Here is a 16,837-nt window from a genome sequence, read left to right on the forward strand (position 1 = left end):
CTTGTGATGTTGTCGGTATCAATTTAGTTATGCTGTCTCTCTCTCATATATTTTTGGCTCATTTTTGCAAGTCACACACAAGAGACCAAGATCTTCATATTTAAAATGTTGCTTGCATTTCTTAATGAAATGGCGTGCATCGTCACAATAATGTCATCACAACTTTTCTCTCTCTTTTTCGTAACCATGCCCTTAATTACGCCATACAATTCATCAAGGAATGACCGAATTAACACTATCGAAGCTGCAAAATAAAAATTAGGACTAAATATAAGAAGTCGTTTTGCATTTTGTAAGACTCAGCAGCCTGGCTGCAATTTAAACCGAGTGGTTGCACAATTTTAAGAAATAAACTGAAATAGTTTGGAATTTAATTCAAAGCTCAATGTGAAAAGAGCCAAAATTTCTTTGTTATCTCACACACGTGCTAGGATGATTGTCAAAATTATATAAAAGAAAAATCAATAAAATTGCAAGCAAAGAACAAATTGTTTGTCGTTTTATGGTTTTCAATCAAAATTCAAAACCAACTACAACTTTTGAGATAAAAAGTCTGCAAAGAATGTGTGCTTGGTCGCCTGCATCTATCGAAAACATAATGTCACAACTTATATTCAAGCCAAGTAATATACAACTTTTTGAGATAAAAGTCTAAAAGTGACCGAAATGTATTTCAGTTCTATCTATTGAGATTATGACAAAGTTCGCCTGTTGAAAGATTCCACCGTCAAGTTAGCGGTGAAAGCCGGAATTGAGTTCATCTTCCGAACAAATATGTCCACCTGCAACGATGTAAATGGGATTCAAATGAGTCATCCACTGAGAAGAAGTTCAAATGTGAATACCAATGATTACTACTGTGCCCAGTGTTCAAGCCCCCCATCCTAGGCTCATTTCTCATATCCAATAAATTGGATATAAGTAGATATGTGGGAGTATATTTCCTAATTAGTACTCAGCAAATACCCAAGTAGAATTCAGATTGTTATAGATCTTTAGACCATAAAAATTTCAAGTAGAATTTGCAATTTCTTGTCCCATTTCTATTTAATATAATCAAATAATTTGAATGACTTGGAAGAAATGCTAAACTCACAAGCATGTGTTTGTGTATGCATAAATTACAAATGCTTGGAAACTGCCCCATACCTGACGAGAAATCTCAGGCTGAGAAGTGTAATCATTCACCTGAAGAATCGAAAATATAAATTTCTTCATAAATTTTGTTTAAGATAAATTTCAAAATAAAGTTCCAAAAAGAACAGAAAAAATATATCTCCCACAAATGCTTTGTCTTACCATAATGTTTGTATTGCTTGATTCATATTCAAATTCAAGCTTCTCATCATCACCCTGAGCATAGATGGATTGCAAAGTAAAATGTGTTACAGGGATTCCATTAGCACGTTGGTGCTCATCCATAACAATCTGCCACAGAAATCAACAAAAGGCATAAACATTTTAAAATAAGCAATGTGTATGACACCAGCTGACAACCCGATATGGTCAGCCAAGATTCAAACTAAATAAAGACTTCATATTTATGGGAACATTTAGATATATGAGTAATACGTATGATACCTTGTAACCAAATAGTTCACAGCAAGCTCTCCTGAAAACTGAGATTCTATCTGCAAAAACGGTCTTATATCTGTTTCACGTGTAATATTCAAGTGATTCAGTTGTAAGAGATAACAAAATAAGGCAACAAAGTGACCAAATATTTCAATCATCAACTCACCTTTCTTCACGTTTTTCAAGTGTTGCAATTTGCTCTTTTAACTGCGTTATCTTTCCAGATATATAGGAGTCTACCAATTTTCCAGTATCACCTAAGTACTTAACAAAATAACAAATCAGTAAAAAGAAACACACACACACACACACATATGTCATCTAACAGTTCAACTAAAAGGAGCTATGTAATCATTACAATAACTAAAACTTAAAACTTGTCACTAGCGGAACAAATACCTGACTGACTTTTCAACTCTTCAACAGCTTGTAGTTTTTCCTTCGTCTTCTGTAATTCAGTCTGTAAAGCCTCAATAGTTTGCTTTGCTTCATTATCAACTGCAAGAGTATTAACCATTCGCAACACTTTCGTATTTTCTGAGGAAAAATCACCATGACCCAACTGCAGAAGGAAAATAACAAGATAGTTGCTAGTGATTACTGGCCAAGAATATAAACTAAAACAAGCATCTTCAGCAAAGGATTCATTTTCCCAGTGTAGGTCTCACTATCATGGACAAGAAACAAGGAGCTAAAAACTAACATTCATAAATGAAAGAAGCAATCACCAGTGTACTAATCCTGGAACCTCTATTAACAAAGCATTATTACAGAAGCCAAAAAGTATTTTCAGCTCATACCTTGGATTCTAAGAGAGAGATCTCTGAACGGAGGCGATCATTCTCCCTCTCTAATGACTTTATTCTTCTTTCTTCATTGTTTAGCTTCTCACTGAGTGACTTTATTTCATCACGTTGACGACTATTAATTTCTTGTTGAGAATGTAAATTACTTTCTAATTCTTCAATGAATTCTTCCTTCTTGGCTAGAGATGATTCAAGCTCCTGCATATGAACTATGTGATAAAGATAGATTGTTAATTACAAAAAAAATGCAATACGTAGAAAAAGGACAGATTTTCTAGGACCTTGGTAAGAGTTAGATTAGCCCTTTCATCTCCTCCTCCATCATTCTTTGGCTTCTTGAATTCATTAACCACATTTCTTAACTTGTCTCTTTCTTCAGTAACCACAGAGAGCTGCAAGAAACAATCGGCATTTTAAAAGCTGAAGATCAAAATATAAACTAAAAGAAGATTAAGCATGAGGGATTCTCGGTAATTGGAAAATATGAAGCACGTTCTAGTTTGTTCCTTTTTCCTCTAATTTATCCACTTTGAAGCTGATATAATGCTCTTGTTTATACATTCTATCAGACATTTGTCAACTACGATTGTATGTAGTACAAGTTTACTATAAAGGTAATCTAAATGCTTAATATTTATCATCTTGGATTCACATGTTCAAGAAAAAGTGAAGATTATACCTTATGTCCTTGCAACACATTAACTAAACGAAACTAGATAGAAAGACATGGGCACACAGAGTCATTTCAAATGGAAAATGAGAAAACGCAAATTCTGACCGAAAAATAAACAGTAATGAAGCAGGGAGAGAAAGGCCGCACTTTATTTTGAATATCTAATTTTGGCTATCCAAATTAGAAAAGCAAAAGTTGGAAGGTAAAAAGAGGAGGAAGAAGTTGAAAAACAAACAAAATGGAAGGAAATTATGTTCAAAGAATGTAAAAAGAATAAAGAAAATAATAATCACCATCGACTCAATGCGTTTGACCTCTGATTTTGATACTTCTTCCTTCTCCTTAACTAATGCAGCCTCAGTTTCAGCACTTTGCTTGCCAAGTTGTGCAGCATCCAGAGCCACCTCCATTTGTTTCAATTGCGCATTTGCCTCGCCTAACTTCATCATGCTATCAATTACCTCTCTGCATTCAACCAAAACTTTAAACATTAGAAAAAAGCATAAAAAATGGTGAAGCAGTCTCCAGTTTGTGAAACCAAAATTGTCAAAGTGAAACTATTCTCATACTTTTGTAAAGCTGCAAACTTCACAGGTATATCTTCAGAACATGACACGCCAGGGATGTCTCTTATCAAGAACTTCCAAGATGACAATTCATCTTCCAACTGATTCATACTCTGTTGAACTTCTCGCAATTTTGCTAGTTCTTGTTCTACCCTCTCTCTGCGGCTCTTTTCTTCCAATAATTTCTCCTTCAGTAACTCAGTGTTTTCATAAGACGCTTTCAGTTTTCTTGCTTCTCGAACTTCAGCCTCCTGATTGATGTGAATCAATCAAATAAAATGTAATCAGAAATTTAAATCAGCAAAATTGTCTTTTACTCTCGTCTTTGGGAGAAAAACACAAAATCTGTGTGTAATTCTATTTTTTCTTCTAAAACAACAGGAACAATATGCAGACTTCATTGTGGATTCTTTCTGTTGCATACGTTGCCTCTTTCTTTTTCAAATGTTTCAAAAGCATGCACATGTCTATTTGAAACACACTTCACTTTGATCCTTTTGCCTATGCTCTAGGAGAACCTGAAGAGCTTTTGTGCTTTTCATAACCTTGGATTAAAACTTGATCCTCCCCTGACTTGAAACCGTTTGTAACATGATGGAAAGCCTGCGAAACTCTTCACAGGATGTAAATTGAGCAAGCCTTATAATAAGACGAAAACTCAAATCGTGCCAAATAAATACAAGTTTTTGAGTACTTTAAGCAGGCTTAAGATCAAGCCAAATCAGTACCATAAATACACTCAGCGCAACTCACAGCCCATTTTGACCCCAGTGATCTCTAGAGTGGAAGCAGTAGATGGGTAAGGTATAACCTATTTGAAAGAACAAAAATCTTCAAGTGGATGTGAGCATATGGTAACTTGAAAATGCATTAGTCTTTTTTTCCCCCTTTTTTATATTTTCTTCTGATTGTCAACATCCCTAATCTCATCACGAGCATGTGTGCAAGTGCATTCACGTTTATACAGTACATAAATGAACAAGAAAAATCACTGTAGACAGTGGAAGCTTACAACACAGTAAATTAAAAATTGCTATTTAAAAAAAAAGAATCAAAAAGTTAATAGTAAAAAAGCACAATGCATCAGAAACACAAACTTACATAGTTCCTAATCTCTTCCTGCAAATGTTTAACCAAAATATTACTGTCTGTAGTAGAAAATTCTTGAAATGTGGAACTTGATAACTTCTTCTCCACTTCACTCTTCTGGTTCAAACACTGGAATGAAATGGCATCAATGATTGTTGGAAAATAAATAAACCAGTTCATTACATGATAAGTCAAATAATATAGAGAACAACCAAACCTATGATATTACAATTTGCAACTATCATTTTTGATATTGACAAGAAGCAGAATGAGTGTGCTGATATCGGAAAACCTAAATTGCCAGCATAAGGTGATGATATAACAATATGAACTAAAGGAAAAAAATTGTTAACTACGTATCTCAATTGGCATGGAAACACCAGAAAAGAACAAACAACAAAGCAAGACAAGACAAAATTAAAGAAAGCCTATCAGACATCTGAAGAAAACATACACAAAAGAGGGGAGAGAAAAAAACCTCATTAAGTTGTTCCTTAAGATCTTTCATCTGATTTTTCAACATCTCAGATTCTTTCTCCGCATTTTGTGCTCTGCATTCCATTTTTTCCAGCTACAAGCAATTTCCACAAGTCAACAAAGATATAGATTAATAAACAAGGCTGAATATATTATATCCACAAATGTGAACAAGTTCCACAATAACTCACATCTGCACCTATTCGAGAAATAGAAGACTTGGATTCTCTCTTCAATTGTGTAACCTCATTATTTAGGCGTTTCTTTTCCCTTTCTATGCTATCAGAAAGATGGGTAAGTTTTCCTTCTAAAAGGGATGCTTTTTCTTCAGCAGAAGCTGCAGCAGACTCGGCTTTACGGCGAAGGTTTAATTCATTCCGATGCTTTACCTAAAATCCAAAGTGAAGAAAATTTACTTGGTCTCACATTTAACTTGACTACAGATAGGAAATTGGACAGGTAACAACATTTTTCTCCAGGAAAAATAAAAGAGATAGATCAGTATCAACAAAATTCAACTACAACAGAATATCTTAATGCGATTATAAACCAAGGGCTGACTTGGTAGATATACTTGTAATGTGAAAGAATTAAAATTAATATTTTAAATATAATAGAGAGACACAGATCTTTAAGTTATACGACCAGAACATTCAATATTTATGAGTCAAAAGAACAAATCTTCTTCTACAAACCACAAGATTTACCACCTAGAAAGCACCCCATCAAAAATTCTCTTCTTGGACTACTCTTCTCAAAATCTCAGATTAATCCTTCATCTCTAGTTGGCCATTGTCATATAATGATATACGAAAAGTTACAGATGTCAGAAAAGAAAAGACTTTAGGCATGTACGGATATCAACAATTTAGCTCATTCATAAAGGATTATCCTTTCTCATCTCACAATTAGTTCTCATGACCAGAAACTGCTTCTACGAGTTGCATCATGGTTAAACAGAAGTTGTGAAATAGCATCAGATGCAAGAACAATGAACGGACTTGAGAATATGCACAATTAGATTAAAAGAACAAACGTAAGCCTATTTATTTTCACATGACCGGGATCACGATAGCTTGCAAAATTCCAAAATAATACTGGAACCGTGAAATAAACAATAATTGGGAAGCAAATTCACAGAGAACAAGAGAGCTCCATTTTAAGAACACAAGGAGGTACAGGATCCAGCAGATTAACTGACTTATTTCAGTATAGTTAATCACAAAATGTACCTCAAGTTCACTGCACAACTGTATTTGTTTCTTCAATCGTTCCCGAGAATCATCGACTTCCTTTAAAAGCTGCTCCTGTAGGACCCCTTCCCTTCCTTTGGCAGCAGCAAGTTCTTGTTCTGCGTATAAGAATTGATCCCGAAACTTCTTCCTCTCAGCTTCTGTGAGGTTTCAAACCACATTAGCCTTACTGAATTATGCCAATTCCAAAAAATACATAGACAAGGAAATATTTGCAAACCCACTTCCCCCCACCCCTAACAACACCCCCCCTCCCGCTCCCCCAACACAATGCAACAACCCCAAAACCAGGAAAGAAAAAGACAAAAAGACCCCAAAGCTATGCCTATAAAACATCTGTACAACATTCCATAGAGAAATACAGCAAGAGAAAAAAAAAACAAAAAAACAAAAGAGACTTGAGCTGTGAGATAAAAAAAAAAGAAAAAAAGAAACTTGAGCTGTGATAAGTAAGAGTATGACCATATCAAGTTACTAATCCTAGACTATGAATATACTTTTTACCGTAATTTTCAAAAACTATTGACAGTGATCTCATGAAATTTGTTATTTCCTTTCATGAAACTCCTAAAGATCATTTTTTTTCTTCATTTATATAGGAATTACATAGACGTAAAACAAATGTTATAGGCATATTGTAAATCCTTTTCAAAGAGAACCTACCCGCTTTGCTGAAGTTTTCATTCAATTCCTCCAATTTAGATTGATAATCACGAACTTGTTTCTCTGCGTTGGTTAAGGCATCAAGAAAATCTGATTTCACCTACAGCAGGTAGATAGAGTTATTTGAAATAATAATACAGCAAAATATAGAACAAAGGTAAATTTATCAAGCCCACAATGTAAACTAAGCCTGACAACTAGAATCATGATCATTTCCCTTTTTTTTATAAGCATTTCCCTCATCTCTAATTGAAAGAAATCATTTTTTTTCTTTTCATTTATGTCAAAATACTCAACAGAACACTTTGGAGTGCTTTTTGAAGAAGCACTTAATAGATATTTCACTTCGCATTTTTCTCAAAGGCACTAAATTGCTTCTCAATTGAAGCTCTAATTAGACAATCTTATCCCCTCTCGTTCAGTCCTTTTAGCACGTATACAAACAATAACGTTAATCCAAGAGATCTTAAGTCTTAACTAACATGATAACTGAGCATTTTTTTAATTAAACATTTAACCAATAAAATAAAATAAATAAAAAAAGGTTATAATAGTGATGATGATGAGTGAGTACCATCTGACGGCACTGATAAGTGCAGAGTAAATGATCGGATGGTTGATGAGACGACTCCCGTCCCGCCGGCGAAGGATCTTCGTAGATGACGAGTCGGCGGTCGGATCCGCCGGCGGTTGGTGGACACTCGATAATAGGTTCGCCGGCAGCATCTCTTGGCCTCTTCGGCGGTGGCGTTCTCAGAATCATTTTCTCTCTCCGGGGTTTCAAAAATTTTGTGATTAAACAATTGTGTCTTGTTTGCGACTAATTTGAAATCAAAGGCGCCAATTGCTTGAAGCAAAGGAACCTATAATCTCTCCTCAAGGGCCAGAGGCCGAGAGCATCATAGATTTATAAATATCCACGTAACTCCCAGATTAATGATAAAAAATTTCAGATTGTCGTTAACCATCGAACGGTGTCGTGGTGTAGTTGGTTATCACGTCAGTCTAACACACTGAAGGTCTCCGGTTCGAGTCCGGGCGACGCCAATTTAGCTCAACTATTTTATAATTAATAAAAATGTTTTTATTTGTTGGTTTAAATTCTTTAGAAATTATTAACACGGATTTTTTTTTTCTGAAGGTAATTAATATCGATGTTTAGTTTTAGAGTTTATATGATTTTTAATAAAGCAAAGAGAAACCTATGATTCTTGAACATTAGTAAAAAACAAAGCGACTCTTTTTAATCAATTTTAGATTTGTTCGCAGATGATGATGATACAATCAATATTTAAAAGTGAAAAAAAGTACTATTATTAATTTAAAACATTTAATGAAAAAAGAGTTAAAAAAATTGGGGATTAATCAAATAATAGAACTATCTTTACTAAGTTTGAATACTTAATTAGAACACTCATTGATGTGTATATATATACACTATTAATTGATTTTATTATTAATTATTCTTAATTAAAGCTAGCATTTTCATTTTGAAAGATTATTGTTTCATTGGTGCTTAAGTAACTTTTGATTTGGCACTCAAGTTATATTTAATAAGCACTAATGGGAGACAATAAAAACTATTGTAAGTACTTAAACGGCGAGTACGCTTATAGTTGCTTACTTGCGACAATCCTTAAAATAGGTCTCTCTATCCCCAACTAAGATAATTTTTTTTTATTAGCAGATACATATTTTTTAAGAAAAAATCTATTGAATTAATGGAGCAGGTCGATATAAAAATAAATTCAAGTAAACTCGGAGTGTAAATCAAACTCATGTTTAAATTGAAATTGAGATATAAATACAAGTTCTTCTACTAAAGTTCTATTAAAAAAATATAAGTATTTATGAGTTCAGTATGAAAATTACTATGAATTAAATTATAAGAATTTTTTCAGTTGAAAATGTATGTTTGTGGACAATAACTTGGATATCATTTGAAAATTATTAGTTGAATTTGATTTAGAAGCAAAACCTTATAAAAAATTATATTGATTTTTATGAAATAAGACAAGATTAATGGAGGTTGCTCAAATAAGTGAGAGTTTGACAAATGAATATTTATAGAATCACCATGAATAGAATCAGATCTTATTCTATGGTATTTACATGAGATTTCTTTTTCTTAGTATTAAGTAAGTCACAGAAAAGACTTATTTGATGTATGATTTATATTTTAGAGTCTAATATATATAGATTATTTGATTCTTTTGAATATGCGTCAAGAAAACTTTATGAAAATTGAAAAACCATTCGGTTCTTTCACTTAAAAATAAAAAATATTTTAATATTGATAGATATAGGTAAAGTGAACGAAAACCTAAATCTCACACTCTCATCTCTCAAACACGGCGGCAGCACACATTCCCTTACTCTTACACTCTAATAAGCACATCCGATTTCTACCACCAGCAACTGCTCTTCTCTAACACCATACGTGCAGCTGGCAGCCGCTCTTCTCTCACCACACAACCATCATCAATCCTTAGCACAGCCGCCTATCAGCCACTGCCACCGGCCGTTCATCACAAACCCGCAACAGTCGTCCTTCAACCACAATCATCGCAGGCCATCAGCCACAACACAAGGATTCTTAGTTTCTTCTTGTTTCTCTCACGACAAATATTATAGATCTAGATCTATTTCTTTGTCTAAATAAATTTTGATTTTTTTTTAGCTTTTTTTTGGGTATTTGTAACTGTTGCAGACTTGCTAGCTTTTGGTTTATTGTATTTGCTGATGTTGCCGATTGCTAGCTTTGACACTCATGTGTTGACCTCGTTTGGTTGGAAAAATGGGGATTTTGATGGCCTTATTTGGTTATTAAAGATGTTGATACTAAAACCCCATGCCTTGTTTGGTTGTTGGAAAATGGTGATTTTGAAATCTATGAGATTTTTGGTTTGCTATTATTATTTTGACAATGAAAAAATAATTTTTTTTTGTTTTTGTCGATTTATAATACGTTGGGGTTTTATTATTTTGCTGAATTTTATTATATTGTATGTAATGTTAACAATGTGGGTAGTTTTTTTTTTTTCGTAATATGAAAATTTCATTAACTAGAAATAACAGACAAATAAGGATTTAACCAAAAAGGTGGAACATGACTCCACTCTCCAGAACATGACTCCACTCTCCAAAGCCTGACAAAGAACCCCCCACCCTTGCAGCAGCATGGGCAGCAGTGTTCGCAGACCTTCAAACAAAAGAGAACCTAATATCTCCTATAGAATGAGCTAAAGCTCTACAATCATCAAGAATAAGGCCATAGCCATTGGGACAAGAGTAATTCTCCGTGAGAGCTTTAAAAACCTGAAAGCAATCCATCTCAACAACAACAAAAGACAACTGACGACACTTAATCCAACTTAGGACCTCACACACTCCCAGAGCTTCAGCATCCCTAGCACCAAAACATCCAACCACAAATGCACAACATGCTGCCATGAAAGCCCTCTCAAAGTTACGAATAATACCTCCATAACTAACTTTCCCCTGAGCCATAAATGTTGCACACTTGAGCCACCCAGGAAGGGGTTTTTCCCAACAAACAGCCCCATGACAACCTTGATTAGAGCCATCATCATAAAAAACAGATTGCATCCTTGTAGCTTGCCATTGAAACAGATAATGACCAGCTGAATTAAGAACATGAGACATACTACAAGTTTTGTTATTCCAAATTTTATCATTCTTACGCATCCAAAGTTTCCAACATATCATATCAATTAGGTTACACATCTCCTTACTGCTACGAGTAAAAACTAGCTCTAACCTATTCAAGGAAGAAGAGCAATGACCAACAAACCCAAGGGAAGAAGAAATCCAACATGTTCTAGCAAAAGCACAGTCCAACAGAGCATGTAAAACAGTTTCATTTTGATGATTGCAAAAGGAGCAAATAGGCATTACCTCGACTCTCCGCCGAATAAGGTTATCACATGTTGGCAAAACATTCATTGTGGCTTTCCAAAGAAAGTTCTTCACCTTGTTAGGTACTGACAAATTCCATAACTTCCTCCAGACACCAGATACTAGGGCATGAGAGCAGTGAGTAAGCATTTTATAGCAACTGTGAACTGTGTACTGGCCATGAGTAGAGATGGCCAACGAGTCGTGCCGTGCCGGCCCAAGCCCATCAAAGGAAGCCCACGCGTGCTCGTGCTTGTGTCGTGCCATGCTCACTATTCATTTCGTGTCGTGCCGTGCCAACCCGGCACACGTGCCGTGCCAACCCGGCACACGTGCCGTGCCAACCCGGCACACGTGCCGTGCCATGGGCCGTGTCGTGTCGTGCCTAGGAAAAATAGTCCACTAAGCTTTTTTCTTTTTTTTTTAATTTTTTTAAGAGCGTATGCCAAGTTGTTGTCTTATTTTTTTTAAGCTTATTTATTTATTTATTTTTTGGATCCATATGCCTTTATTTAAATTTAATAGAATAAAAGATTCAAAACTCAAGTCCATATTCAATAATAATAAATTAATAATAATAAGAGAATGTAATATTAGTTGCTAAGTTTGACTCTATGGTATTAGAATTCTTTTTTAGCACTTAACAATTACAATAATGATAAGTTTTTTTAAGGGTTAACTTAATTGTTAACTTAGAATTACGTAGAGTCATATATCATAGTTTATAATAATATTAATACATATTTATAAAATCATTATATTTATAATTTTATTTATTAAAATCATATCAATTATTTATTTAATAAATTATAAATATAAATCAATTACAATTTTTTTGAAACTAAGAATTAAATAAATTTAAAAAACTTGAGTCAATAAAAGATATTAAAAGATTCAATTTCAAGTTATTTATAAAATCATTAAATTTTAAGTTTACTTTCATTAAAAAATGAAACGTGCTTATTGTGTGCTTTTTCGCGTGCCGTGCTTTGGCCCATCTCTAATCGTGCCGTACTTTTAAGGCCCGCATGCCTAAAATCTAAGCCCGGCACGGCCCACGTGCGTGTCGTGCTGCGTGTTCTACTGAAACGTGCTCGTGCCGTGCCGTGCTGTACGGACACGTGTCGTGCCCGTGCCGTGCCTCGTGCCGTCCAGCCCATTGGCCATCTTTAGCCATGAGGATCCACCAGCCAATACCACACATCTTCATCTCTACGATTACTAAGAGGTATCTGCAATTTGAGGTCCCTATCCCTGGTATTAAAAATATCAGCCACGACATCATAATCTCATCGACGCTGCTTAGGAACCATCAAGCTATAAACGGGTGCTGAAGCTATACTCTCATTTAAGCTTGTAGATACAAATCTATTTTCCACATTTGGTAGCCATGGATCGGAGCCAATAAGGATATTATGGCCACCTGGATTCTACTACCACGAACAATGACTTGCTTTGCTACCATTAGCGAACGCCACACAAAACTCGGATTGTGACCCAAACCCGCCTCAATAATAGAAGTTCGAGGGAAGTAACGAGCTTTAAAAATCCTGCCAACCAATGACTCCGTATTCGTTTGAAGCTTCCAAAGTTGTTTACCCAACATAGCCACATTAAAATTATGGAGATTCTTGAAGCCAATGCCCCCGCTCATATTTATGAATTAGAGAACTAAGACCTTCCGCATAGAGAATGAATAAATATGGCGACAACGGATCTCCTTGACGAAGGCCCCTGCTAGGAACAATAGGCCCGATCTCTTTGCCATCTCGTATTACATGGTACCGAACTGTAGAGACACAGAGCATGACCAATTCCACCCATTTAGCATCAAATCCCAGTCGTAACATCATGGACTTCAAAAAGCTCCATTCAATTCGATCATATGCTTTCGACATATCAATTTTGAGAGTTGTTACCCCGATTTTTCCTTGTCGCTTCCTCTTCAAGAAATGCATAATCTCCGAACTTATAAGAATGTTATCGGTTATGGCCCGACCTGGCACAAACGCACTTTGAGTAGCTGAAACTACAGAACTAAGGACAGACTTCATTCGGTTGGCATGCATTTTGGCCACAATCTTATACAACACATTACATAAAGCTATAGGTCTCATGTCTGACAATATCTCTGGCTTTTGATTATTAGGAATCAACACTATAGAAGTATCATTCAAACCCACCGGAAGAGAGCAATTGTTAATGAAACTCAAGCAAGCATTAGTCACATCTTCACCAACAGTATTCCAAAATCTTTGGTAAAAAACGGAATTCATACCGTCTGGTCCAGGTGATTTATCTGGATGCATATCGAAAAGAGCCACTTTCACATCATTTTATGTAAAGGGAGCCAGAAGCACTGAGTTTTGATCATCGGTAATCTTCTTCTCCATACAATCCAGCACTTCAATATTGTAACCCCCAATAGTAGCAAACAAATGAGAAAAATAATGAGAGATCAAATCCTCCATCTCTTCCGAGCTTGTACACCATTGTCCATTAGCATTCCAAAGAGAGATAAAAGAATTCTTGCGCTTTCTCGCTGAAGCCACGACATGGAAATATCTAGAATTCATATTCCCCTCCTTAAGCCACATCAATTTTGATCTCTGTTTCCAGAATACCTCCCAGCTATGGAGGAGCTCGTTAAATCGCTTTCGAGCCTCATTAAAATCCTCAATACCAGCAAGATCACGACACCCCCTCAACAAAGCCATTTGTCTTCTACATTTAGAAACGTGCTTTCGAAAGTCCCGCGCTAAATGAACCCCCCCACTTGAGTAAATCAGTCCCACAATGAAAAATCTTTTGTTGAATTAAGAGCTCATTCGAGGAAAGCCAGCTAGCTCGAACCACATCAGCACAGTCAGCCTCTCGAATCCACAAATTTTCAAAACGAAATCTACAAGGCCTATGAGTATGGATCAAGGGTGTTGGATCCATAAAAATAGGCAGATGGTCAGAGGTAGAAGACTTTAAACACCACACTCGCGTCTCCTTGAATCGTCGAATCCAAGACTCAGTGGCAAGAGCTCTGTCCAGCCTCTCCTCCACCCAATTCTTTGAGCCCCGAGCCCTTTCCCAAGTAAATTAGTAGCCCTCCATACCAATATCAAACAACCCACTATCAGATACAGCTTGCTTGAAGCCCTGGAGCTTCCAATTTGGGTGTTCATGCTACCTTTGCTTCTCATGAGCTGCTAAGAGGTCATTGAAATCTCCAATGCACGCCCAAGGAAGAGAAGATGTAGCTGAAAGAGTACGAAGAAGATCCTAAGACTCCCTTCATCGATTGGATTCCGGAAAACCATAAAACCCTGTCATCCTCCACCTTCCCAGACTTTGGTCCTCAACCGCCACATTTATACAATTTTTAGAAAATTTTAATAAGCTAACTTTGTGACTTGACTTCCAATACAAAGCCAATCCACCACTTCGACATGCTGGATTAACAGTAAACAAACATTCAAATCCCAATTTTACTTTGAGACATTCTAATTTGTTTCTACTGCACAGAGTTTCAATGAGAAAAAGAAAGTTGGGCTTCTTCCATTTGACCAGTTCCACCAGAATTTGAATTGTCTGTGGTTGGCCCAGCCCATGACAGTTCCAACTTAGGACATTCATTGATCTTGGTGGGCCTGATTTACAAGGCCCACCGCTGGTCCGTTTTTTGAATCTATTGGTACAATCATCAATTGGGGAGACACCTCATCTTCACAACCTAAAATGCTGCCTGACCCACGCTGTGATATTCTCCTTTTTGAATCGTTCACAATTATTCCTTCTTCCAAATCTTCGTCAGTTTCCTTACTAAAATCAAGTTCATTAGCTGTCACCTTAGCTAAAAAATGTGGGTAGTTTTATACATGAGAAAGTTGTAGACTTGAAGCCCAAAAGAACCGAAATAATTTGAATCGAATCGAAATTCATAACCAAACCGAAATTTAAAATTTTGGGTTGCGTTCGGTTCTAATTTGGGAGAACCAATTGGCGTCAGTTCAGTTCGGTTTTTTATCTAAACCGGACCGAACCGTATAGTGCCCAACCCTACTTTTCGCTGAGAAGATGTAAAGTAAATAAAATAATATTATTTTTATATTTATTAACAGATTTATTTCCAATAACAAAGGGTGAAATTTTATTTTAGTTTCCTCCACTACTATTCCTTTTTTTATAATATTGATTAAAAATGAAGATGAGAAAAGGCCTTTATGTTAAACTATAAATCATAATAACAAACATGCTCTTTATTTGATTTCTTTCATGCATCTTATATACGTTCAGTAGATAAAAAAAAAAAAAACACGGATCTTGTACAACAAAAAGAGACAAAATCTCTCACAAACTCTGTAATTGACGAGAAAAAAATATTTAACACATGACTACCATAAACAAAAAATTTATAATCTTTTTTTTTACAATAGATTATTTTTTATCTTAAAAAAAATTTATAATAATTTGATATCAATAAAAAAAAATTATGATATTTACTAATCCATTTTCCTTGCCTAATGATCAACTGTACTTATTAACATTAATATTGTTTTCTATTTAGAAAAATAACAACGATATCTTTATTGTTTGGTGAAAATCATCCCGACCTTTTTATTTGTAAAAATAGTTACATAAACTTATTTTAAATAATTATGTTAAAAGAAAAAGTTTATGTGATATTTTTAAAAATAATGAGGTCTCTGTCTAACCATATCATGAAACCATGAAGATGTCACCATCTAACTTTCCCTTGTTATTTATTGAGGAACGAAAACTTACCGAATGAAAGGGCAAAAGTAGTTAATTTTCTGCAGGTATAAGGGCAAAAAGGTAATTTTGTGCCAATACTAATACAAACATTAATCTGACGTTGGAGTGGCGAATAAAATAAGGGAAGGATTATGTTGCGCGTGGACAAAGGGACAGCAGTGAGAAGCTGTAGGGATTTTTCAGGCAACAGCACATTGGAATTGGATCCCATATTTATTTTTTAAATTTAATTAATTGAAAATGCGAGAAAGCGAATGGTGTGCGCACTGCGCACCTCCCCCAGCTGTTGGGTCAAGTCTATCCATTTTGATACTCCACCACCAGTTATATAATATATTATAATATACTCCATAATTATTATATAGATGGATTATGCATACCAGCAATAATGATGGATTATTGAAATCTATGTATCAAAAGAAAGTTTTTTTTATTTATATATTCTTATTGTTAACTATAGTTTTTCTGCCAAATTATATAATTCATCGTTAAAAATAGGAGAGATAATATCACATTTGTATAGAGTTCTTTTTTAAATGAGAATATCTTTATTTTAATAAAATAAAAATGTCATTATGTAGATATAAATATTCATTAGAATTGGATATTTATTTATTTATTAAATTTAATTAATTGAAAAAGTGAGAAAGTTGAAAAAGTAAGCGCATTAAACACCTCCCCCAATTATATAGCCAAGTCTATGCATTATTGAATGGTAACGTATTAATATACAGGTTTGAGCATATACAAGAGATAAGTTATAGTTTTTTTTTTTTTTTGGTAACAAATTATATAATTCATTGTTTAAAGTGTGAGGTATGTATGTATGTGTGTGTGTATAAAATCAAAATCTTTATATATATAATTATTTTTTAATAAAGGCGCCTTCATTTTATTAAAAATATAAGTAAATACATATTTCAATGCACAAGTAATTGTGTTTTTTTGTCAGTTAATATATTAGAACTTGTATTTTTTTTTTATCTATTAGTAGTTCTTTACCTTATTAAAATAGAGATGTCCTCATCAAATAATTATATAATAATAATA

General features: G+C 34.7%; 2 protein-coding genes and 1 non-coding gene across 4 annotated transcripts; 1 reads left to right on the top strand and 2 right to left on the bottom strand.

Moving 5' to 3' along the window:
* Positions 1-554: 554 nt before the first annotated feature.
* LOC18040538 (mitotic spindle checkpoint protein MAD1) lies at positions 555-7,993 on the bottom strand. 2 transcript variants are annotated; one of them, XM_006431379.2, is made up of 16 exons: positions 7,677-7,993; positions 7,103-7,202; positions 6,419-6,579; positions 5,378-5,575; positions 5,188-5,280; positions 4,722-4,838; positions 3,624-3,871; positions 3,348-3,519; positions 2,663-2,773; positions 2,376-2,579; positions 1,975-2,137; positions 1,742-1,832; positions 1,582-1,651; positions 1,300-1,428; positions 1,150-1,188; positions 555-782 (listed from the first exon to the last, which is right to left on the bottom strand). In XM_006431379.2, the coding sequence occupies exons 1-16, from the start codon at positions 7,863-7,865 to the stop codon at positions 693-695; spliced, it is 2,175 nt and encodes a 724-aa protein (XP_006431442.1). In that variant the 5' UTR covers positions 7,866-7,993; the 3' UTR covers positions 555-692. The 2 variants fall into 2 exon arrangements, with proteins under 2 accessions (XP_006431442.1, XP_024039977.1); XM_024184209.1 differs by lacking the exons at positions 555-782; positions 1,150-1,188; positions 1,300-1,428; positions 1,582-1,651 and having other exon boundaries at positions 1,747-1,839.
* An 82-nt stretch (positions 7,994-8,075) lies between these two features.
* On the top strand, positions 8,076-8,149 carry TRNAV-AAC. Its single transcript has one exon. It is a non-coding gene; the product is annotated as a tRNA-Val (tRNA).
* Positions 8,150-10,306: 2,157 nt separating this feature from the next.
* Positions 10,307-11,287, bottom strand: LOC112098548 (putative ribonuclease H protein At1g65750). Its single transcript, XM_024185142.1, has one exon. The coding sequence runs from the start codon at positions 11,285-11,287 to the stop codon at positions 10,307-10,309; it is 981 nt and encodes a 326-aa protein (XP_024040910.1).
* Between the last annotated feature and the right edge of the window lie 5,550 nt (positions 11,288-16,837).

Source organism: Citrus clementina, unplaced genomic scaffold, assembly GCF_000493195.1.
Source record: "Citrus clementina cultivar Clemenules unplaced genomic scaffold, Citrus_clementina_v1.0 scaffold_5, whole genome shotgun sequence".
NCBI classification, from domain to species: Eukaryota; Viridiplantae; Streptophyta; class Magnoliopsida; order Sapindales; family Rutaceae; genus Citrus; species Citrus x clementina.

Coding starts and splice junctions, on each gene's coding strand:
- LOC112098548 (XM_024185142.1), bottom strand. CDS start 11,287: ATGGCACGACACAAGCACGAGCACGCGTGGGCTTCCTTTGATGGGCTT.
- LOC18040538 (XM_006431379.2), bottom strand. CDS start 7,865: ATGATTCTGAGAACGCCACCGCCGAAGAGGCCAAGAGATGCTGCCGGC. Junction 4,839..5,187: donor TTAAGGAACAACTTAATGAG/GTTTTTTTCTCT, acceptor ATTTCATTCCAG/TGTTTGAACCAGAAGAGTGA. Junction 1,429..1,581: donor GTGAACTATTTGGTTACAAG/GTATCATACGTA, acceptor TTTCTGTGGCAG/ATTGTTATGGATGAGCACCA.